Source organism: Bos javanicus, chromosome 27, assembly GCF_032452875.1.
Source record: "Bos javanicus breed banteng chromosome 27, ARS-OSU_banteng_1.0, whole genome shotgun sequence".
Lineage (NCBI taxonomy): Eukaryota > Metazoa > Chordata > Mammalia > Artiodactyla > Bovidae > Bos > Bos javanicus.
In genome coordinates, this window is record NC_083894.1 from 41,970,357 (window position 1) to 41,996,016 (window position 25,660).

Here is a 25,660-nt window from a genome sequence, read left to right on the forward strand (position 1 = left end):
GTGACAAGGACCTTCTTTTGGTGCAAGTTTGGCTTTGGAAGTGCTTTGCAGCTTCTCAGTCCAACCACTGAGCTGGTCATCGCCAGTTGTGTAAAATCCACTTTTTGTTGCATGTCACTGTTGCACAGGATTGAGAAATTGAGTTTTTGTTTGCAGTCAGCTCATAAGGCACCCATTTACAGAGCCTTTTCACCTTTCCAGTTTGTTTCAAGTGCCAAATCACCATAGAAAGGTTCACTTTGAGTTCTTTGGAAATTTCTTGTGTAGCTGTAAGAGCATCAGCCTCGAAGATCTTCCCAGCTGGCTGTGGTCAGCCTCCGCTGGCCGCCCACTGTGCTCCTCGTCTTCAAGGCCCTCGTCTCCTTTGCAGGACTTCTTGATCCACCCCTGCGCTGTGTTAGCAGCTCCTGGGCCAAGTGTGTCACTGATGTTTCGAGTTGTCTCTGCTGCTCACAACTCATTTTGAGATCGAGTAAGAAAATTGATTTTATTTTTTGTCTAACATCATTTTGTTAGCAAGTAATAAGTCATTCGCAAAAAAAAAAAAAGTAAATTGAGACATGCACATTAAAATGATGTATCACATAACCACATTTAAGAATGTGTTCCAACATCAAATGGCAAAGCGCAACACTGCAAAACCACAGTTACTTTTGCACCAACCTAATTCTACCACTGCATCTACAAACTGGAAAATGCTTTTAAAAAGATGTAGCAGAACTCTTATCTTTGGAAGAAAATGACTTAGATTATCTAACCTTTTCTAAGGCACCTCAGTAGTTATCCTGCAAGGCTGTTGGATAAATTAAGAGTAACATACCAAGCCCAGTTGGTGCTGGGTAAATGAAACCAACGTGTTCAGTCTGCATTAACTCTAGATTGTTTTAATAGTAAAAGATCTAGCAAGAAGAAAAACTACCAAAAAGGCAGAAGAAAGTAATGAATGCAGCAGTGCTGGTGGTTGTTGTAATATTGTTTATTAGCACAGTAACAAATGCAGACTTGAGTAGTCCACAACATAGAGCCAATCCACTGAGCAACCTACTCCACGCCTGACAGTTAACAGCTTAAGGTATTTTACTACAGGTTTTCAAAAGTCCTGATTCAAACCTCTCTCTCTTCACAATAAAGTAGATTGGCATATAAAATAAAATACATAACTACTCATTTTCTGTATTGGTATCCTATAGCCACGTGTCCATTTTATATATGAGATGACAGTCTCTAAAAGCCGTTAAATACCAATGTTCCCTTTCAAGGAGGGAAAACAAATTCCAATTTTTCAAAACAAAAAAGTGTGTAGTCTTGGAAGGACTTTACATAAATGGCCATGTGTAACCTGTACGAAATTAAGCTGTTTTAAATTTACAGTCTACAAGCAACTGAACCCAAATGTCTATTCTTCTCTGTACTGCATTTCAGCTAATATTGCAGAACTAATGACAGTTTTTAAAAGTTGCTATTACCAATTCTGTCTACTGTAGCAAGATACCTTAAGTTACAACAAAATCTTAGGAAATAAGACTGAATAATATCTGTTATAGAAATACCCTACTCTTTACCAATTCCCACCCTCCCCCACCCCTTCAAAACCATAAGCAGCTCTCTCTGTGACAGACAAGTAATGTGAAGACCTGTGAAAACCCAGTTTATGTAGCGTATCTCTTGGTCCACTGTCGGGCCATTCTGTCGTGCTCTGCTCTGTTGGTCATATACTGAGTGGCAATACTTCCCACCAAGGGGTCGGCTGGAAGAGAAGAATGCACATTACTTTGAGGGAAGGAAAAGGACATTTCAATCTTAGCCAGTAGGTCAGTGCCAGCCTGGGAGAATGTGGACAGGTGGCTGTCATCCAACCCCTCCTCCATTCTGGATGCCTTTCCTTCCAGACTTTCCTCTCCCCCCACCGCAGGGTTTGCTCCTCCGTGTCAGGGTCCAGGAGGCTCATGGCCCTGACTACCGTCAACACCCAGCTCCGTTCACAGGACCACCTTCTGCTCAACGGCACCACGGTCTTGACACTGAACACGGTGAGGCCCTCGAGGCTATTGCAACATCAAACTATTGACCTCTCCACTGTTTACCCAGAAAGGGCCAAAGCTGCCAGGTCGAAACCTGTACTTTCAGTTAAGCAGTGCTTCTCTGAAACCTAAACAGAATCTTTAGTAATTAAATTTGTATTTGGCTTATCTAGAAAAAAATTTAGTTAGAGGAAAATGAAGGTTCAGAAAGCACCATAGTCTGGTCATCACTAAGTATACAGCAGGGAACCACTGTCCAGTTAGGGGCAGCTGTGGGGTGGACCTGCAGGCAGAGGGCAGGTCAGACGCAAAAACACTCACAAGCGTGTCGTTTTAGGAGAACTTCGTGGGAAATATGCAAAAGCAGAATAGAAATAAATAAAGGAGGGAATGACTAAAAATGTAAAAATCTAAGGCAATCTGATGTGAAGCCTGCAGATTAAAACACCTTGTTCCTAGAGCACATCAGCTGGGGAAGCGGCTGCGTTTTTCAACAACTGTTGACTAGATATTTCTTTGAAAAACAATTAAGTTTTTCTCCTTTGAAAGCTTGTACAAAAATAAAATCTGAACTTTAGAAAATCTTAGTTTAATGGAAAAAACCACTATTTCCCAGGTGAGGAGGAATAAAACAAGGTAAACGGCCATAAGCTTACCAGGATTACAGTCTGTGAGAAGTGAGCAGATAGAAAGAAGGACTTTAGAAATGGTTAGTGCTGGGCTCCAATTATCTTTCAAAATGTCCAAGCAAATAACTCCTTGACTGTTAATATTACAGTGATAGATTCTTGTCCGAAATGTAACCTAAAAAATAAGGTAGTGTTAAACAAAATTTAAACAGCACAATGAAACTTTTTACTAAAAAACCTTTTCAATGAAATGGCTCTAATTAAAACTTTTAAAGAAAGACATTGGTTTAAAAAAAAAAGTGAATAAAGTAACAATTTAACTTAAAAAGGCCTGTGTTAAGAGACGATTTAATAAAATTGAGATTAGAAAGTATTCACAGATACAATCTCATTTAAGAAGTAATCACCAACAAAAAGCAAGGTAACTTCAATTTTTCCTTTTTTTCCTCTTAAACTGAACTATAGTTGATCTACAAATTTTGTGTTAATCTCCGCTTTTCAGCAAAGTGACTCAATTATACATACATACACACAGACACATAAAAACAGTCTTTTTTTAAAAAAATATTCTTTTCTATTATGGTTTACCCCTGGAGGCTGGATATAGTTCCCTGTATGTTTCTTGAATTCATCTTCAGCAGTTTTAATGTACATATTTTCCTAACGTTTTAGAGTTTGAATAGCTAGTCGTTTGCTGACCTCTTGTGTTAGCTGGTAGAACTACATGGCCTCAAAGCAAACTTCAGCACCTTATTCAAACACCCTAGGGGGAACATGAAGACAAACAGCTTAGCAAACACTGATCACACACCCAAAAGGCTGAAAAATGGATCAGCGGATGCGGTTTGTTTCTGCTCATTTCTGACCTTTACATCAGATCCTGCAGCTGTCTTGCAGGCCTACATCACAGAATTCACTTTAACAGTTTCTGGGGGTGGAGCCAGAAACGGGTAAGGACCACAGCAGCAGGCAAAGCAACATCAGCCACACGAGGGTTGTTTTGTCTGCTCTCTTAGTTCTCACTTGTGAAATACACTGGCTCTGCTTCGGACTCTGAAGAGGCCCTGAGCCTCCCAGGGGACAGTGACTGGCAGCCCCCACCCTGGAGGAGAGCCCGCGCCGGGGTCTGAAGGGCCCGAGGGAGTCCGAGGCTTGGTCGGTAGGAGCGTCTCCAGCTGCCTTGCTCTAAATATGGAGCACTTCAGGGATCTGCATGTCATCCGCGCCCTGGGGCCACGCTAACAGTCCCTGTACTCGTCCGTGTGTGGAGACCGTGACACTGTTTTTACTGGTTAGAAACTTTTCCTGATGAGTGGGAAATAGGAGATTACTTATGGGGAGATGTGCAGGATTTTAAGCCCCATGGAAACACACTTACTTAGAAATGGTCTTTGCCAGAAGAGGCAGTCAACCCAAAGACGTGTTTTATGTATGTTCAAATGTACTTAAGAGATTGGTCAGGATCTGCTTTTTATGGTTAAACCCCCCTTTTAAAAGCCGGATCCATCTTTCACGGGAATATCTGAACGTCAGCGTCAGTCGGGGAGCCCCTTACCTTTGGAGGCTTGAAGGGGTACTCCGGTGTGAAGGTGATGTCGAGGAAGAACACGCCGCCCTCGTACACGGAGCCCGGGGGCCCAAGGATGGTGGACCTCCACTCGTAGATGTTGTCGCCTTTGGGGCCAGCGCTGCGGACAACACACGGCGGTGAGAGGGCGCCGGCAGCCCGGCTCCGGCGGCGCAGCCCGTGAGGGCCCGTCGCTGCGCCCGCTCCGGTAACGTGGGCGCTCCCGGCCTCCCCGCTAACGCGGGCGCTCCGCAGAGCACAGGCCCCCGTCCTCCAGACCCGCGGGTGCGGGCCTCCGACGCGTCTCCGTCCAGGAACACGGGGAGGGGCGCCGAAGCCTCCACACCGGCCCGGCTGGGAAGGAGCCAGAAACCCTCTCCTCCGTGCACCGCAGGAAACGCAAACCACACTTACGAGAAACACCTCTCAGCGCACACAGAGTTCTTCAGAGCCGCGTCACCTCTGGTGAAAGCATCATTTCTGACCCTCTGAAGGGGGCTCTTCCCCCTTTCTCCATAATCTTAAACAGAAAGGAGTCCCACAGGTCGCAGTTCTCTGAACAGCGTCAACCATGCATGGGCGGCGGGGGACACGACGACCCGACAAGCATGCCGCAGCCGGGCAGCCGGGCGTGGGGGCGCACGGGCAGGCGGGCAGGCGGGTCCCGGGACGGCAGAGGCGGGTCGGCCCGGCGCGGCGCGTTCTTCCCAGAAGCCCCCACGGACCCGCGGGGTCGCCCCACAGGCAGTGACCCGTGTTTCAGAAGGACAGGCGCCTGGAGGCACCCACACCCCCGGGAAACGCAAAGACTGGACGGGCTGGTCCCGTCTCTCCTCCTCTTCCCCGCAGAAGGCGCGTGACAGCAACGAGTTCCGCATACAGGGCACCGCTGCCCTCACACAGGCCGCGGAGCCCACACCCGACGGGAGCCTGAGAGCCGCGCTCTCCGTGGGTGACGCCGTCTGAGGAGGGTTCTGCATGTCGCAGCCGGACAGGAGTGTGCGCGTCAGTGGGAAAGAGAACCACGTCTGTCTGCAGCCCCACACGCTGTCAGACGCCACCACCATTCCCGATCACTGTTCTGCTGCTCAGTGCCCAGTACAGAGAAAGCAGGCGAAATGCGGTCCAGACAGCTGTTACCAATCACAGTTGGATTGAGGAGTTCCCTGGCGGTCTAGTGTTTAGGATTTGGTGCTTTTACTGCCACGGCCTGGGTTCCATTCCTGGTTGGAAAACTGAGATCCCAAAAAAGTAGATTTGCACATACCCCAGAGTTCTATAGACCCCTGCTACTCAAAACGTGGTCCCTGAACAAAAGCAACATCAGCATCCCCCAAGTGTCTGTTAGAAAAGCAGACTCTGAGGCCCCAGACCTACGGCAACAGAATCTGCATCTTAACACAGTCCCCGAACGATGCCTGAGCACATCAGAGTCTGAGAAGGCAGCCTTGGAGAACACAAATGGCAACAAACATCAGCTCCACTTTCCCATCTTCTAACAGATTCAAATGACCTGCGGTGTTCTCTAGGTCTCTCCTTCTCCATCTGTACTTCTTTGCAGTAAAAAAAACAAGAATCAACCCTGGTGATGCTTAGCTCTGTTCAGTCTGTAAGATCAATAACCAAACACAGAACTGAGAAGTGCTTACAGGAAGAGATCTGCCATCAAATCTATGTTCCCTACAAACATATGACTCAAAGTCCATTCTTAATTTACTCTCCTTATGCTAAGAAATTCAAGATGAATATGAGAGAATAGCAGGAATCTTTTCTCAGTTGACCAGAGGGACTCCTCATCCCCCACGATCACTCCCAATAGACATTGCTCCAGAAAATGAAAGCAACCTTCCTGGTGACAGCTACTGAACACATCCAGAGGAATTTTATAAAAACAGACCCCAAAACCATGCTGTTCTGGCGCCCCTTCAGAAAACAGTAACCGTCTAGACACAGGGCACCCGGCCGATCTCCTCACGGGCTCACACGGCGGGGCTGCCTGGGGTGCCCTTCAGCACCGTCCCTCGGGAAGAACTTTCAGACCAAGGACCCACCTAAAGGACTGCCCAGGAAAGCTGGGGTCCATGCAGGAGCTCACGTCTGTGTACCCAGGCAGTCACTCTGGAACGGTTAAGTCCAAGCAGGGGGCACACTGTCCTGCACAGGAAGGGGAACTCACTCAGACAAACTCAAGTGGAAACCACCACGGTCCACGCCCACCAAGGGAGGGGCCTTCCCACAAAGCCCAAGGCTGGCTGCACCCACACTGAGGACAGCGACCCCCCGTCTCCCGCAGGAGAGCAGCCAGCCTGTCAAAGGCACTCGTGACACACTCTCCACGGAGCACGGGCTCATCTGGGCCTGCAGAGCTGGAGAGCTCATTTTTGAAACGTGTTTCCAATCAGAAAAGCCTTGTCTGTGGATTAAACTGCTATAAGCTACGTGGGTGCACAACCTCTCTCACATCAGACTAAGTCTCTACAGAGTAATTTCCTACATACAGTACAGGTTTGTAGGCCTGATAGCAATTAACACCGAATTAGCTGGTCAAAATATATACCACTGTTCAGGATTATATGACAGTGTTTCCAAGTTAGGTGAAATAACAAAACCCCACAAAAGCTCAATCTTGCCCAACTGGCCATCAGCTGTAGTTTTATCTTACATGCTACTGCTTTAGGAAAAAGCAACATCCAGTCCTTCCGGAAATTCACATTCCAATATTGAAAAAACGTAGACACCGAGTAAGGACACAGCTTTTTAAAGAAAACTATTTTAAGACAATTTGAAAGAGACTCCAGCAGGGACACTGAAAGAACTGCAGGCCTCAGAAATCAAGGCCCTCAGAGGTCCCTTCCTCTCAATGAGGGGCAGCTGAGTTTTTAGAGCTTTTGGTTAACTGAGCCCAGAATCGGGCTTTAACCTCTGAACTACCGGGTAAAGAGTGAGGGCAGGCAGCGAGCATGTGAAATGACGAATTAGCCCCAAATGAAGGGCCTAAAAAAAATCAGATTGCGGAGGACAGGGGAGACAACACATTGGAAGGATCACGGAGAATTAGACAATCAGCACGCCCAGACTCTCAGAGGCCGTGTTCCTATACGGTGTCAAACAGGTAGCTATTCAGGATTAAGGAGGACCAGACAATAGCTCTTTTCTGCAGGAACCAGACAAGCCTGACTTAGAACAATTCTAATTTATCTTTCCCAGAGAAATTGAGAGAAATGGTCTGAGCAGGTCAGGCTCTCAGGCCGTTACCCCTCTATTTCCACTGAAGCAGCCAGAGCCAGGGTATCAGCCTTGGAGCCCTGAGTTTTCAGGTGCGGTGTTCACATCAGCATCTATAAAACTGCTATTCGAGTGAGGACTCCTGACCCCTGAACAACACGAGTTTCAACTGCGGGGGTCCACTTATGCACAGATTTTTTTCAATAGATACATTGGGAAATTTTGGGAGGATCTCTAACAATCTGAAAAAACTCACAGCCTAATTGCAGAGCCTAGAAATATCAAAAAATTAAGAAACAGGTATGTCATGAAGGCATAAAACAAACGTAGGTACACATACAATGGGCTTCCCGGGTGGCGCTAGTGGTGAGAGCCCGCGCCACCACCAACGCTGGAAGACGCAAGGGACGTGGGTGCAATCCCTGGGTCAGGAAGATCCCCTGGAGGAGGAAACGGCAACCCACTCTGGTGTTCTTGCCTGGAGAATCCCGTGGACAGAGGGGCCTGGCGGGCTACAGTCCAGAGGGTCGCGAAGAGTCAGACTCGACTGAGCCACCTGTATGTATGTATGTATGTATGTATGACTGAGCATACATACAACATACAAAATATATGTTAATCGATGGTTGTTATTGGTAAGGCTTCCGGTCAACAGTAGGCTGTTAGAAGTTTTGGAAGGAGTCCAAAGTTGTACTTGGGACCCCCAATCCCCGCACTGTTCAGGGACTACTGTAAGTAGAAACCAGCAATGAGTCGGGCTCTCCCTGGGGCAGCGGAGCACAGCCCGCTTGTCCACAGAGACGATAGCCGCCCTGCAGGTCAGTGAGAGGCAGCCAGTGGAGACAGAGCCTCCTGTTTAGACTTCGGTGGGTGGGGGTAAGGCACACCTGTTAATACGTGCACCCTCCAGACATTCAGTGCTAACCCTCAACAGCAACAGGGCCACAAGAAGAAGCTACTTACTTACAGGACACCAACACCTTCAAAAAGGAACTTCCCGGGCTCTACTCGGTTCCAAGACAAGACTCTAGAACATACCTCTGGCTCCAGAGCCCTCACTGAGGTTTCCCCCACTCACACTGGCCGTCTGTGCCGCCTCCACACTGCAGGCGGGCGAGCAGGGAGCCGTGGGCAGGGGCGCGAGGCCCAGCCTTGCCTTCCCGAGTCAGAGGAAGACCTGCCTCAACTGTCTCGCAGCAGCGGACTTTCTGGGTCACTTATTATGTGGTGTGAATTCTACAATTATTTTAATTGCATTGTTTAATAAAGCTTTTACTTAATAATTAAAAATTTTCACTGCCCTTGAAAGTACTCCAGTTTGGCTCATTTGTGGCTAATCCACACAGAGGGGATCTGAGACCGCATGCCCACACCAGGCTGGGGCTGGCCGGCCAGGCTACTGATTCCTCTCCTCCCGCACCCCTCCTGGGCTCTGAGCAAACGCCCCATGCAGCTGCTGCACGTCCTCGGTCCAGCCCCTACCGCTTTCCTCAGCACAGACCCAGGGGGATTTGGAGGACAAACGCGCCTTGAGCTCGAGCTGGCTCTGACACCATCAGGGAAGAAAGCAGACGAGCAGTATCCCGAGTCCCTGCGGCAGCCCACAGGTCAGAGCTACCCACAGCCCTGAACCACCGTCTGCCTCTTCCCCTCTGCAGCTCTCGCATCTGCACCGTGGAGCTTTCCTGACAGGATGATCTGAGGACAGTCAGTGCAGAAGCAGAGAGAATAGTACATGCTGCCTTAAGTCTGACACTGAAGGAATCTGCAAATACGTAAAACAGTGACCCTCATCTGGGTTTTTGGATTTGGAAAATCAGACTTGCACGTTAACATGTCCTGGGTTATTTCTAAATGAGCTTTTTTTTTAATGTTTCAGCTCTAATCTTGAATGCAATAAAAATCCGTAATTATTAACCACATGAACAAAAGCTCTTGCTTATAATAATTTTTAAAGGTATAACGGGGTCCTGAAACTTCTTTAAAAACTTGAGAACTGCTGGGGAAATTATTTTAAAATCATATTAACACAACTGGCTAACCATTAAAACAAGTGTTTGATCTTTAATTTCATCAGGTATTTAAAACAAACAAAACCTTAGAAGTTTGAACAGGAACTGGAAGAAAATATGCGTGAGGGTTTTCTACCTGAGGGTGGGGACATGTCATGCCAAGCCCTGCACAGAGGCCGCCAGCGCCTCCGGGCAGCCCTCAAACCTCGTCTGGGTCAGCTCCCAGCGCTGGGTGGTGCCTGAGAGAGGTTCCTCGTGACTGTCACAGGCAGGAGGTGCGGCAGACGCTCCCTGCAGCGAGCTCACCGCACAATCCACAGACCCCCGACACTCCTCCCCCAGGCGTCTGGTTCCCACCCCTCTGGAAGTGGACCGGGGGCAGCCTGCGGGACTCCCCAAGCTAGGGCCTTTTTGGAGGAGAGGGTCCTGCCTTCCCCCACTGCCACCTGACTGCGGCAGAGACCCTACGGCAGGTGTGGGGGGACCCTGTGCAGAGACCGCATGGCAGGTGCGGGGGGACCCTGGGCAGAGACTGCACAGCAGGTGCGGGGGGACCCTGGGCAGAGACCACACAGCAGGCACAGGACGCGGTAGGGGGAACCCTGTGTAGAGACCGTATGGCTGGTGTGGGGTGGGGGGTGGGGGGACCCTGTATAGAGACTGCACGGTAGGTGTGGGGTGGGGAGACCCTGTGCAGAGACCGCACAGCAGGTGCAGGGGGACCCTGGGCAGAGACCACACAGCAGGCACGGTGGGGGGGACCCTGTGCAGAGACCGTATGGCTGGCGCGGGGTGGTGGTGGGGGAACCCTGTGTAGAGACCGCACGGCTGGTGCAGGGGGCCTGGGCAGCCCCGGCATCCCGCTTGGCCCTTGGTCCCTGACGGGTGGTGACAGGGAGCCTCAGACTCCAGCCCCAGACACACTGCGTGGTGAAGGTGGTTTTGCACCCTTTAGGATGTTCCTGTCAGGCAGGGATAAACTGCAGAAACACCCTCCAACAGCCGCCTCACCACCAGCTGACGGCTGGGTGGGTCGTGTCCCCGGCGCGTCCCGAGACTCTCGCCTGGTGGGCTCTGGACAGGAGGCATCCTTCGTGGACAGCCCTTCCTTCCCAGACTGACTCCCGCCTCTCCCTCCGTTCCTAACACTACAGAAACGGCTTGCGTTCCAATTCTCAAGGGCCTCCTTCTCGGGGAACCAAAGCTGAGACACCAACGAAGTTACACAGGGAAAGACAACAGATGTGATGACGGCAAAACTGAAGACCCTTCAGAGAAAGAAGTCATGAACAGTTTATCAAGGGTGGGTGCAGAGACCTCCGGTACAAGACAGGGTTAGTACCTCGACTTCAGAAAAACGTTCAAAGTACACAGGCACTAAAAGAAACCCGTGAGGCCAATAAGCAGATTTCCAATCTTATTCAGACTCAAGGAAATGCAAATTCAACACGAGGCACATCTCAGCCTGTAAGGACTGGCAAAGATTCAAATGACTGACTGGCTCCGTGTTAACTGCAGGAGGAACAGGCGCTCTCCTCCACTGCTGTGGACAGCGAGTTGGCAGTCTGTGATCAGATGCAACTTATTCAAATATAAATCCAGGATACCCTTTGACACAGAAATTCTGCTTCTCAGAAATTAACCTAAGGGAATGAATGGACATGTGCGCATGGCTATAGTATTAGGATATTTATAAGGACCTTATGTATCATAGAAAAATATTTGTAATGAACTAAATTACCACTAGGAGAGAGGTTAGAGAGACCACGGTACAACCGTATAAAGGCAGACTCCACAGCTCTTAAACGAGATGAAGCACGCATCCTGCTTAAGACGAAAGACACCCACAGCGTAGTGTTAACTGAAAAAGCAGGTGTGTAAAGCAATCTCATTTTTGTAAGACATACCATACAAACAAACTGTAACAGTGGTTATACCTGAAGAATGAGGCAGGGGATTTACCTTCTCCTTCAAACAGATCTAAATTACTGGGATTTAAAAAACAATCATGTTTAACTTTCACAATAACGTGTGTTTCCATTTTAGAAAGAGTAGACAACACGGAATCGAACCCACCGCTAAGAGAGAAAAGTATCAGAGAAGGTGAGTCATGTGGAGGTCCTGGGTAAACAGGATTTCTGAGCAGAAAACCAGCGCTTTAAGGGTTTCAGGGGTGGGGGTACTCAACCCGGGCTACGGAAGCCCAGTTTTCATAGACTGTGGTTTAGAACAGAGTCACCAAGGGGAGGAGAGGAGATTTTGACAAGTTCATTCCTGTGCCAAAACCTAAATACGTTTTCCTTGGGGACCTCCTGACTCGCTGCATCTTTGGGTGACGACGTGAAATGGTCTTTCACAGGAAGTGACTGTGGCCGCTGCCACCTCTGGCCCTGTGACGAGGCCTCCTGACTCTCAACACGGAGCCTGGGGAAGCCTGGGACTCTCCCCCCTCAGCCTGGGGCCCCTTCCCGCTCCCTTCCCCACCCTGCCCCCCATGTGGAGTGGAGAGAAGGCTCAGTGCCATGCCAACCCAGGAGGCTCCAAGAGCAGGAAGCGAATCCTTTTCAAATCAAGGCAGGGGACCTGACAGGCCACTCAGCAGACACGTTAAAAACGTCAACCGCCAGCTGAGACGACCTGCTCACATCACCGAACACCCATCTACTCAATTCAGCTGAAGAGTCAAAACGTGGAAGACTTGGAAGCGGGTGAATTTAATTTTATGTAATGTTATGCCTCAATAAATTAGATAAAAATTTCTCCAAGTATAATAAGCAAAATAAAGTTTGAATTCAATTCTCCAGGATTTATTAGGTATCAGTTTGTTCTGACCTAACATATGCACATTTAAAATATCGTTCTAAGAACCAACCGACAATACCCAACATTTGCAGAGCAGCGTATCATTTCATAAACTTTGAATTCTCTGATCTTCACCCAAATCTTTTGGATCAGGAAAAGTCACATTATCCCCATTTTAAAGATGGGGAAACAGATTCCAGAGGTGAAGTAATGTGCCTGAATGACGAAGTCCTAAAGGGGAAAGTCCCGGCTCTGGAAAAGGCAGCTAGGCTTTCCTGCTAACACGTTTCCTGCTGTGTGTTTTCTTTCCGCTATAATCACGGAGCTTCTGATAAAACTGCCTCCGGACTCACACCACTTTCATCTAATCACACCAGCCTGCCTCTGCTACCTGCTGCTGCTGCTGCTAAGTTGCTTCAGTCGTGTCCGACTCTGGGTGACCCCATAGATGGCAGCCCACCAGGCTCCCCCATCCCTGGGATTCTCCAGGCAAGAACACTGGAGTGGGTTGCCATTTCCTTCTCCAGTGCATGAGAGAGAAGAGTGAAAGTGAAGCCGCTCAGTCGCGTCTGACTGTTGGCGACCCCATGGACTGCAGCCTTCCAGGCTCCTCCATCCATGGGATTTTCCAGGCAAGAGTGCTGGAGTGGGGTGCCATTGCCTTCTTCTGCTACCTAATTATCTCATTTCTCTTCCACGTTGGGATGGACGCTGGAACTAAACAGGAACAAGAAAATCTTGTCATCTGCTAAGAAGTGTTATTAAAATTTCTTAAAAAACGGATCCACTTTATTTGCAGAAATGAATTAACTGAAAATACATACACCCTACACAGTACATACTTAGTGAGGAGGACAGGGGGGTTTTCTAACAATGTGACAACTCCAAAAATGGTAAGCCGCCTCAGTTTAATGAAAACCGAAGATGGTTTTGAGAAATGAGCATCAGTTCAACCGACTTAACAGTCTAAATGTTATGTTCCTCAACTGCAAAGAGAAAAAAAGGAACACAATTCTTCAGGTGGAAATAGAAAAAAAAACCCCAAAACTAAAAAGCAGGTGTGTTAGCACACGACACCTATTTTTGCAGCTGAGAAGTGAGTTGGGTCCCAGGAGCTCAGATCCACTCCGGCTTCCGGCGGCCGGGGGGCTGGCAAGCGTTGAACTGACCTGCGATGAAACGCGGGGCAGCCCCGCCTGGGGTGCCCTGCACAGCGCTCTGTGAAGCCGGGCATCTGAGGCCTTTTCTTCCCTCCCTCTCCATCGCCACTCAGAGCCACCAGGAAATCACAGGTCAGGAGGTGAACGGAGCTATTTACTGCGCTGGGGAATCTCCGGCTTCCTTCTCAGTCCCAGCTGGTGAGGGGTGAACAGGGGAAGGCCGTTGATGTCTGCCAAGGGCTGAGAGACTGAACAGACAGGGCTGGGGGAGCCCCCGGCTCCTTTCTCACTGCCAAACCTCATCGCAGACCCGTCCTGCCACCTGCACACGCCCTCCTGGCTGAGCAGAGGCTGCCTCGGGCTCGGGCGCGGCAGCGGCTGCTGAGGTGGCCCAGGTGTGGCGTCCACACGTGGCGCTTCACAGCTGCCCGAGACACACGCGGCCAGTGCTGCGGCAGTGACAGATACCCAGGGCTCTGCCCCGGGGCCACTGGCCAGCCACCATTCTGGCTCCCAAATCACCACAAGCAGCGCACACACATGTACCTCAGGCTGACATCAGTCGCCTCCGAAAAGGACTCTAATCGTTCAACACTGAAGCGCATTCTCCCCGAAAAGAAAAGGGTCCTAACAGAAATGTCGGCTGGTGACTTCCAACTGTACATGGGATAAACTTTCAGAGAACTAACTACTGAAGGACATGCCTATTCAGGATTAAGTTTTAGAGAAAAGATCAAAAGGCAAGAGAAGTTCTGATGACGAGCAAAGGAGACACCTGTGGCAAGCCCAAGGCTCAGAGCAGGATGCAGCTGAGAGCCCAGTATGCAGCTGGAAAGGAAGGCTAAAGAAGAGACAGACGCAAAAAATGAAGGACACATTTTCAATTTCTCACTTTTAAGGAAAAAGAGAAAACCCAAACCTAACGTGAATACTGGACCAGAGGAGGGAAACAACCGTCTTGGAGCACGTGCGTGAGATGGCAGTGTGAACACGTGCGCCAGAGGCTCCTCCTCCTCCAGGCGCCACCTGCACAAGAGCAAGGGGATGCTCCGAAACGGCCGAACCTACAAAGATGGGACACAGGACAAGAGACGACACCAAGGGGGAGCCGGCAGGCGAGCAGACAGTGGTCAAGGACGTGCCGTCCAGGACTGATCCCTACACGGCCATCACAAGAGGGTTCACACCACGCCCAGCGACCCCAGAGAGGCGGGCCGTCAGACCACGTCCACTCCCTGAAGACCCGGAGCCTACGCCTGGGGCAGTGCCAGGCCAGGCCGAAGGGTTGGCTCAGAGTGCGCCCAAGGGACCCGCGTCCCAGGGCTGTCTGTGAGGCTGCTGCTGAGCCGGGCAGTGCCGTCCCCGCCCGGACAGTCACCCCACAGGGTCAGGCCACGTGTGCCCAGCGCACGAGACCGAGGCTCAGCCAACCCGGGGGGGCAGGAGCCCAGGTCTCCCCCTGCCTCTGAGTCAGAAGAGAACCGGGCCTGGACCGCGGCCTCCAGAGCCCAGCAGCCCCCTCACCGCAGGACAAGCGCGTGCTCTTCCAGGCTGCTGACGCTGTGGTCACTGTCACACTGGACAGAAAGCCCACTGGCTGGGGGTTCGCATTCTGAAGAGGTTAAAACTGAGGGTGCTCTGAAGCAGGGGCCTAGCCTAGCCGAGGGCGTCTGCACACCCTGGGCGCCCCTGAGTCCCCAGCCCTCCTCCCTGGCACCAGAGGAGCACTGATGGCCCAGGAAGACCCTGATCACTGATCCCAGGGCTTGCCTGAGGAACTGTGACCGAGGGGCAGGCTCCTCCAACACTGCCAACAAAAAGCAAGACAGACGGGAAGGGGGAGAACCAGAGAACACAGAGATCACAAAAAAGCCCAGAGTAAACTCACCATCAACATCCAGAGACACAGAAGATGCTGCACCCAGCAAAGAACACTGCTCAGATGAAGCCGCTGGGAGAAGACGCGGGGGCGCATATGGGTGAAGGTGGTCAGGGAGCACAGACCTCAACAATAAGCGAGCCACGGGGCATCACGGGCAGCAGGGCAACCACAGCCACCACCTCCGCACACCTGAGAGCCGCTGGGAGAGCAGCCTCCGAAGGTTCTCACCCCTCCCTCTGTGCGGCGGCGGATGCTACCTGAACCTAGTGTAGTGACCATTACGCAGTGGACACATCTACCTGTCTAAGCTGGAGACCCGGGTTCCATCCCTGCTGGGGAAGATCCTCTGGAGAAGGAAATGGCAACCAGCTCTAGTCTTCTTTGCCCGGAGAATCCCCATGGACAGAGGAGCCTGCTGGGCTACCGTCCACGGGGTCGCAAAGAGACTCGATTTACCAACTAAACAGCAACCTAAAAACAGGGAGGTAAACAGCAAAACAACTAACTCAAAGAAGTGTGGGTAGCTGCCTCTGGGGGCGTCCCAGCAGTGAGGAGCGTGCCTGCTGAGGCAGGAGAGCCGGGTCTGACCCCTGGTGGGCGAAACCCTGGAGGAGGCACGGCAACCGCCCCAGTGTTCTCGCCTGTGAATCCTGCGGACAGAGGAGCCCCGAGGGCTGCAGTCCACAGGCTCACCCAGAGACAGACACGACTGAGCACACAGGCAGCTGCCTCTGGAGAGTAAAACGTGGGAAAGGTACTGGAAACAGTCGTTCCTTTGAAACAAACCTTAAAGAAATACTAGATCCTTTAAATTATGCTGGTGTATAGTTTTAATAAAAACAAAAACCAAGAAAAGATGGAAAGGGAAACAAAGTTAACATTTTAAAACCATGTGACACAAACCCGTTTTTACCAATTCAAGTTCCTCCAAGTACAAGACGGTATGTATTAGCTATTTTTCCAAGGGATCATCCACTTAGCTCCCAGAAAATAAGCATAAGATACTGGCCCAAGAGTATGCATTATAGTTTAATGCACACTGTACCACTGCAGTACAGCATAAACTGGCTACGAAACAGAGAACTGGAACAGACGTGGAGCAGAAGCTCGTCCCAGAGTGAAATGGGAAGGCTTGTGGTGACGCACCATCTAAGTCGTGCTTGGAGGGCCAACAGGCTTTTTCCGGGGGAAGGGGCGACTGAACACAGGTACGACGTGTGTGTGACGGGCATCTCCTGCAGGAATATAGTTGAAAATGGAACTGGAGAAACAAGGAGAACAGATCCCAGAGAACCTTAAATGCCTGGCGAGCTGTTTAGATTTTAATGGCTTTGTACTGCCTACGGGAGTACAGTGAAGACACTGTCACAGTTTTAAGAAGTGGAAAACCCCAAACAGGGAAAACGTCAGCCCATTCAGAAGCTGGAAGCTACACTTTCAACGTTCAATGACCAGAGCAGAGCGCCTAATCAAGAGACGATGGAAACCGAACCACCTGGGTTAGAGCAGGCACAGGGAGAACAGAACCGTCCCTGGGAAAATCACAGCTACTTCACGGCGGCGACCCTGAAGGGTTATCAGTAAAGCAGAGAGCCTCGGATACATCAACACACACACACAAACCCCAGCGTGCCCAGCACAAATCCCAGGTGCCTGCCCCAGCACATGCAGACACATCATTATTTTATCTGTGAAAAAACGAAATGCTGAGTTTATGTATATAATCCAGCATGCTTCAGACAGTAACATTTCAGAAAACTATATACCCTGAATTTAGCTCAGAAAATGTCATTAGGTATGTGCTTGATTTGTTTGCTATTTATGCAATAGTTATAAACATGTTATTGTCTATTTCAAGAAGTTAAAAGTATCAGGTTTTGATTCATGTTGACATTTGACAAAACAGCAAGATTCTGTAAAGCAACTATCCTTCAATAAAAAATAAATTAATTTTAAAACACATCAGGTTTAACATTTTTTAAAAACACTTATTTAAATGGGTTTATGCCTTACCGCAGGTAAAGCAATACTGGAAGGAAACACTTTTGAGCAAAATGGATCCTTTTAATCAGTTTATCTGGCAGCATGGTTTGGCTGGACTGGGCCTTGATGAAGAACCAAGACAGCAGGTGTAAGAGACCCGCAGACAGGCACAGTCCACACCACGTACGCACAAGGCACAATGAACTGCAGCAGCAACCAGGACGCTCTGCCCGTGCAGCGACCCACACGCGGCTGAGAAAACAGAAGCGGCCAGAGCCGTCGGCAGGCTCAGCCAGAGGCAGGCGCAGTGGCGGCCCCGGAGCGCCAAGAAGCCCACAGAGACCCAATCGGGGATGGCTGCTAGGGCAGAGGGTGCGCCCGAGCCTGAGCCCCCAGAGCCACCCTCCTCTTCAGGGGATGGGCACATGGCCGAGCAGAGCTCGCTCAGAGGCCTCGGTCTGGGAGGACGGCTGACTTCTCAGGGAGGAAGGAGAGCTTCAGCGGCAGCAGGGGCTGCTCAGCACGGGGCAGGGGAGCCTGACAAGATAAACCCCTGTGTGCTCACATATCAGCCACTTAGAAACTACTTATTTAGACAGGAGTATTTGTTCAAAATTCTTACAAGATTCACAGAAGTGTCAAAGTGGGTGCCTGCTCCCATGACAGTGCCAGCCAAGAGAAGGGCCAACAACAAGTGATTAAAACACAAGGCCGGGCCTCCCCTGGGGCCCAGGGCCAAGGACCCCACGCTTCCACTGCAGGGGGCACAGGCTCCAGCCTCGGTCCTGGTCGGGGAATGAAGATCCCACATACCGCGAGGCACAGCCAGAGGAAAAAATCCCGTTCAAACAACTCTTTGGACAAAGGCTGAAATAGTCCCCCACGAGCTACAGTGCAGCGTTCTCCTGTCCTCAGTGCCGACTTCTAATTCTGCCCTCCCCACACTCACCCTCCTGCCTGAGATGCAACCCCGCCTCGCCTTCAGTGTTCCCCGGTAAACCCTCTTAACGGTGAACAACGAGCTGCCAGTCTCAAAACTAAAGGGCGCTTCTCACTGTCTTCCTCTTGCCCATCACAACGTGACTTATCTGTTCTCCTCTGACCTCTGAACTCCCTGCCGCTCTTTCCAAAGCCCCGTCCCTGCTAATCTGTGGGGGCCCCGGGGCCCAGCCAGCAGGAGCTCCCCGGGCCAACGGTCTAATAAAGCGGCAGTGCGCATCTATGAGGTGCAGAGCGGCTCTAGCGGGCGTCAACGGAAGCAGAGAGGAGAAGGCAGCTCAGAATCTGGCCCAAATTCAGTAAGGAGTCCCAGGCTGCTGTCCTACAAGAGCAAGTCAGTGGGCCTCGGTAACGTACGGGGAATACCTACTGCAAGCAACGGTGTTCCAACTGTACCCCAAGGGGAGAGAAGGCTTCACTGTTGTAAATGATTTACTTCCCTGAAATCTGTCTCAAGAAAGGGTTGCGCTGCTTTCAAAAGCTTTGCAAATACCCTTCACAGTATGATACAACCAAACACACAAGGGATCTAAAGCCAGAGCCCCGTGCCAATCCCAGTCGGCCCTCATCTGGAGGGTGTGGCTGAGACACAGCCCTGAACTGAGCCTTGAGAAGAAAAGGAAAACTACATCAAGGGGCTCTGGGCCTTTAACCACTACTGAACCCACACAAGTATTTTAAAAGCAATAAAGTGATCAAATTTCCACAGAAATAGTGGCTGCTCACTTGCTTACTTGAGTATCAGTTAACGGCTGCCATAAAAATCTAAAGCTACATTTTGGCTTTCCAATAATCAAGTTAATCTTTTCACTTCAAAGGTCAAAATTACAGTAAAATCCCACATAATTCATGAAGGCATTATATTGAAATCAAATAAATAAAAGCTACCTTCAGTTCAGTCGCTCAGTCGTGTCCGACTCTTTGCAACCCCATGAATCGCAGCACGCCAGGCCTCCCTGTCCATGACCAACTCCCAGAATTTACTCAAACTCAAGTCCATGGAATTGGTGATGCCATCCAGCCATCTCATCCTCTGTCGTCCCCTTTTCCTCCTGCCCCCAATCCCTCCCAGCATCAGAGTCTTTTCCAATGAGACAACTCTTCGCATGAGGTGGCCAAAGTATTGGAGTTTCAGCTTTAGCATCAATCCTTCCAATGAACACCCAGGACTGATCTCCTTTAGGATGGACTGGTTGGATCTCCTTGCAGTCCAAGGGACTCTCAAGAGTCTTCTCCAACACCACAGTTCAAAAGCATCAATGCTTCAGCGCTCAGTTTTCTTCACAGTCCAACTCTCACAAGCATACATGACCACTGGAAAAACCACAGCCTTGACTATCTCACATCCATTATTAAGATATGCACTAATTCAATAAAATTTAAAATAAAAGACAAACTAGTAAGAACATAGAACTGATTGCTATAGAGAGGGCTACATATCACACCCTTTAACTACCCAAACACAGGAAAGGAGATGTTTTAGAGATCAACCTTTTTAAGCCCAAAGACTGCTTTAAGCATGTTTGATTTTTACCACCACATAATGATGCTGTGACAGTGCTGCATTCAATATGCCAGCAAATTTGGAAAACTCAACAGTGCCAAAGAAAAGAAAGAAAAGCAATGCCAAAGAACGTCCAAACTACTGTGCAACTGCACTAATCTCACACACTAGTAAAGCAATGCTCAAATTTTTCTAAGACCGGCTTTTAACAGTATGTGAACCGTGAACTTCCAGATGTCAAGCTAGATTTAGAAAAGGCAGAGGAACCAGAGATCAAACTGCCAGCATCTACTGGATTATCAAAAAAGCAAGAGAGCTCCAGAAAAAATCTACTTCTGCGTCTTTATTGACTATGCCAAAGCCTCTGACTGTGGATCACAACAAACTGTGGAAAATTCTTCAAGACATGGGAATACCAGACCACCTTACCTGCCTCCTGAGGAATCTGTATGCAGGTCAAGAATCAACAGTTAGAACTGGACATGGAACAACAGACTGGTTCCAAATTGGGAAAGGAGTATGTCAAGGCTGTATATTGTCACCCTGCTTATTTAACTTATATGCAGAGTACACCATGAGAAATGCTGGGCTGAATGAAGTACAAAGTAGAATCAAGATTTCTGGAAGAAATATCAATAACCTCAGATACACAGATGATACCACCCTTATGGCAGAAAGTGAAGAACTAAAGAGTCTGTTCATGAAAGTTAAAGAGGTGAGTGAAAAAGTTGGCTTGAAACTCAACATTCAGGAAACGAAGACCACGGCATCTGGTCCCATCACTTCATGGGAAATAGATGGGGAAACAGTGGAAACAGTGAGAGACTTTATTTTCTTGGGCTCCAAAATCACTGCAGATGGTGACTGCAGCCATGAAATTAAAAGACGCTTACTCCTTGGAAGAAAAGCCATGACCAACCTAGATAGCATATTAAAAAGCAGAGACATTACTTTGTCCACAAAGGTCCATCTAGTCAAAGCTATGGTTTTTCCAGTAGTCATGTGTGGATGTGAGAGTTGGACCATAAAGAAAGCTGAGCGCTGAAGAATTGATGCTTTTGAACTGTGGGGTTGGAGAAGACTCTTGAGAGTCCCTTGGAATGCAAGGAGATCCAACCAGTCCTTCCTAAAGAAAATCAGTCATGAATATTCACTGGAAGGACTGATGCTGAAGCTGAAACTCCAATACTTTGGCCACCTCATGCGAGGAACTGACTCACTGGAAAAGACCCTGATGCTGGGAAAGATTGAAGGCAGGAGGAGAGGGGGACGACAAAGGATGAGATGGTGGGATGGCATCACCGACTCAATGCACATGGGTTTGAGTGAACTCTGGGAGTTGGTGATGGACAGGGAAGCCTGGCGTGCTGCAGTCTATGGGGTCACAAAGAGTCGGACACGACTGAGCAACTAAACGGAACTGAATGAATGCTCCAATCATGCACTAGCTACATACCCCCAATAACTGCTCTGTGAATCTGTAAGTTGAAAAAGAGTATTCCTTATTTTAATTTCAAGCTATTATCTCACAAAATAATTAAAGTAGTAAAAATTACACTCAAAAACTCTAACCTGTTCAGGGAACACTGCTTTCATAAATGTGAAGCATTTATTAAGCATATAACTCTCCCATAAAATACCATCAAGAGGTTGGTCAAATGAATAATTAACCCATATATTCATTAAAAGCAGATACTTAAAAGATGTACTTCTCAGTTAATTCTCATTTAACCTTGGGACTTAATTCAGTCTTCCACAAAAGCAGTACCACAAGTCTACGTATTTAATAGGATTCATAGCTTTTGAAAAAACCACCAGAACTGGCTTCAGCCCACACACAGCACACACACAAATCACAGTTCCTTTGCTGCTACCGCTGCTGTTTAGTCGCTTAAATTGTGTCCAGCTCTTTGCGACCCCATGGACTATAGCCCACCATGGGATTCTCCAGGCAAGAATACTGGAGTGGGCTGCCATTTCCTTCTCCAGGGCGTGTTCTGGACCTAGGGATCAAACCCACGTCTCCGCTTCCGCTTTATACTATGGGTAAGAACTGAATAGTTTTAACACAGCCTCCAAGTCCTAAAATACTTACCATTTGGACCTTTTCTTTAAGTTTTGCCATCACTGCTCTGAGGCTTTCAGAAAAAAGGCAGATCCTTTCCACTCCACATACTGAGACAACAGGGGAGGGAGACACGGAGAAAAGAAGAATATTTCTTTTAAACAGCCACCACAAGTAATTCTGCTGCAGACCTTGTACTGTTCAGAAGGCTGATCTGGACTATTCCTCCACAGGTGCTCAGGGGAAGGGGAGCATGCCACGTGCAGGCTTCTAGGCTCAGAGCCGCGCAGGATGGCAGAACTGAGCGCGGGGGCTGCCACCTGCTGCACACAGTATGGCCGCGCTCTGCCGACCCGGGCCCTCCCCCAAGGGTCTTCCGTGCACCCCGCCCGGCGTCGGAGCCTGAGGCAAGGAGCAGTCCACGACCCGGAACATTTTACTTTCATGTGATAACCTTATTTCATTTCACCTTAAGGTCTGCGCTTTTGAATATATGCTGGAAAGGTGCTTCCTGGCCTGGGGGTTACACGCTCTTCTCTGGCTCTACAGCTTACCTCCCACCGCAGGCCTTTAATCCATCCAGATCTCCTCACACATGGTGCTGAGTAGGAACCCACTTTTATTTGCCTCCCCAGGGTGAGTTAGTCTCCCCCACATCATCTATTAAACCAATCCACTGTTTCTCCCACTGTTTTCCTGTGTCACTGTAACATATATTAAAATGCTATACACACACAGCTGTATCTTTTACTTATTTATTGATTTTTTGGCTGTACCGTGTGGCATGCAGGATCTTAAGTTTCTGACCAGGGATCAAACCTGTGCTCCCTGCATTGAAGCGCAGAGTCTTAACTACTGGACCACCGGGGAGTTCCTACACGTCTCTATCTCTAAGCACCCTAAATCCACTTCATTTCCTTACCTTACCACAAGGCCAGGGCAATAAAACAGTTTAATATTGGGGCATGCCTTCACCTCTGCCAAAACAACAGATCCTACCCTCCACCCAACGTCTTTTTTTTCTAAGACTGACCTAGCTGCCTGGATATATTCCCCATGTATAAGTTTAGAGTAAGTTTACAGGGTTGCCTCACAAACAAAAAAACACAATTAGAATTCAGATTGAGACAGACTTAAACTTATAATGGGGAAGAATAGATATAAGAGATATACTGTATTATAAAGTTAATAGTGGCCAGAGAGAAGACATTTGCAAAGTCTAGAACAAAGGTCTAATATCTAAGATATCAAATAGCACTTCAGTAGAAAAGTGGACAAATGCTGATCAGCACAGGACACACAGGAATCTGACGAAGATGTGCTGAGAGGCCAACAAGTGGCCTAACCTGAGAAACACACGCCAAACTGCAGACACCACCTTCTGCTTGCAGACTGGCAAAATCCACGGGGATACGTGGATGTGAAGACCCCCACGCCCTGAGCCAGGGGGCGTGGAGATGGTACAGCCGTTCTGCAGTACTCCTGGCACAACTGAAATTTAAGCGACCCCCATGACCCCCACAATCTTGCTCAACTCTTACACAGGGCCATCCGCATGCGGACACACTCACTGGAACACTGGTGGGGCTCAGCCAGTGGCGATGGAGCCGCAGGGAGGCTGGGCCTGTGCAGAGGGGCATGCCCTATGGTGGAGCGCCGCGCAGCAGACCAAATCAAGGACTAGAGCTGAAAACACTGTGCTTAGGAAAGACGGAGGGATGGGCGTCTACGCGAGCAAAACAAATTATCAAACTGAGTGACAGAGCACGCACTGATGACGCAGTGAGACACACCAGGACAGGCGCTCTGGGAGCCAACAGGAGGGGAATGGGGCTAAAACAAGCGAGACGGGAAGAGGGGAAAGGAACCTGGTTTACACAAACTCTTGACTTGGGGGGCGGCTGTTGGGAGTGGAGGGAACGCTCACACACACCACACTAGCTACTGGAGCAAGGAACCCGGAGAGCCCACCCCAAGTGCAGCACACGTGCACACACTACAGCTCGAGCGGTGTTCTCACATACTCCAGGTTTACATCTAAAGGACCTTTGATAAAGGAGCCTAAGCATAAGAAACCATGAAGGGTAAAAATACCAAAAAGCCATCTTGCACTGGTACTGGAACAACCAGCACGCAGGATTAAGACGGCAGTCCCTGCTAACCTGGGTAAATACATGACACCAGCGCAGAGAGAAAGGAGCGTGGGGGCAGCCGGGGAAGTATGTTTGACACGTGCTGCTTTTAAGTTCCGATGTTTGGTTGGAAGCACTAACTCCAGAGGGCAGTCCAGGATGGCCAGACATGGATTCTGAGAATCATCTGGATGGACCGCTGTTCTAACTGCCAGAGTTATGAGAGATGACCACAGCATAGAAGATATACGGAGAGCTAAGGATACGGATGCTCTGGGGGGCATGGAAAAGTGCGAGAAGCGGCAGGGAGTAAATAACTACAGCTCTCATTTACTCAATAAAAACTAAGTCCATGTGCCACTATATTCTACTTTAACAGCAGAAGGCACCAAAAGATTGAAGGAGTTTCTGCAAACAAAGAACTGAGAAGACCTGCAGTGTCATGACATGAATGGTGCTCCACAGAGGTGTGCAATCAGTTCCCTAACATTCCTTCAGTCACAGCGAGCACTGTGAACCGCTCAGTGTCAGTCAGTAAACGTCTAACACCCACTGTGTGACAGACAGGCCTTCCTGGCGGCTCAGTGGTGAAGAACGCGCCTGCAATGCAAGAGACCCAGGTTCCATCCCTGGTCGGGAAGATCCCCAGAGGAGCAGGGCATGGCAACCCACTCCAGGATTCTTGCCTGGAGAATCCCATGGACAGAGGAGCCTGCTGGGCTACAGTCCATGGGGTCACAAGAGTCACACACGACTGAAGGGACTTAGCACGTGCACACGTGCTAGACAGCACCTTAGGGATTACAGCTGACAAGACTGGCCTCACAACTCCACAGACTAAGTCAAGGTGTCACGAAAAGCCCTCTGGTCCCTCTCCCCACCCGCAACAAAACCTGCCCTGGGGTGACAGAAAGAAAGTCAATCTTAGAAATCTGAAGAAAGTTGTCCTCAAATTATGCTTCTGCCAGAAAAAAAGCTTTATACCACACTTTATATTTTAATAAAACATTTTATAATATAGATATTCATATACAGTATATATACTATGGTATACCAGAGCAATAAGTATTATACTTATATATTTATATGACTGGATATATACTATATTGTAATAATGCACGCTACACTTTATGGTTGTCTCACTGTAACCACAGGATCAGAAGGGTTGCTCAGTAAAGCAAGCCCCTGCTCTCCTCAGAGGTCCAACTACCAAGAATGGAAAAAGAAAGCTTTGAGCACCTACCCCAGAAGCGTAAGCTGTAGGCAGGCGTCTGTCCCGTTCAGCCCTCTGCAATAAGGGATCTTCCCTCCTTCAAAAAGTATAAATCTTACACATGACTTTAAGAACCAAAATTTTGAAAATCTAAAATATATACAATGGAATATACTATCCAGCCATCAAAACGAATGACACCATTTGCAGCAACAGAGATGGACCTACGGTCATCATACTGAGTGAAGCCAGTCAGACAAAGAGGCAGATGTATTTTATGACATCCCTTATACACAGAATCTAAAGAGACATGAAACAAATGAACTTATTTACAAAACAGAAACAGATCGATAGACTTAGAGAAACTGACGGTCGCCGGATCAGGGGAGCACGGAGAAGGGACGCTGGGGAGTGTGGGAAGGACACGCACACACCGCTGTATCCACAGTGGGCCGCCAGCAAGGAC

General features: G+C 49.1%; 1 protein-coding gene across 2 annotated transcripts in view; it reads right to left on the minus strand.

Moving 5' to 3' along the window:
- Positions 1 to 958: 958 nt before the first annotated feature.
- Positions 959 to 25,660, minus strand: part of UBE2E1 (ubiquitin conjugating enzyme E2 E1) — a 64,081-nt gene continuing 39,379 nt past the window's right edge. For both annotated transcript variants that reach the window (XM_061404721.1, XM_061404723.1), the window contains 3 exons: positions 4,206 to 4,338; positions 2,678 to 2,825; positions 959 to 1,747 (listed from right to left, as the gene is read on the minus strand). In XM_061404721.1, the coding sequence (XP_061260705.1) occupies positions 1,650 to 1,747; positions 2,678 to 2,825; positions 4,206 to 4,338 (379 nt within the window). In that variant the 3' untranslated portion in view covers positions 959 to 1,649. The remainder of the gene's footprint in view (positions 1,748 to 2,677; positions 2,826 to 4,205; positions 4,339 to 25,660) is intronic.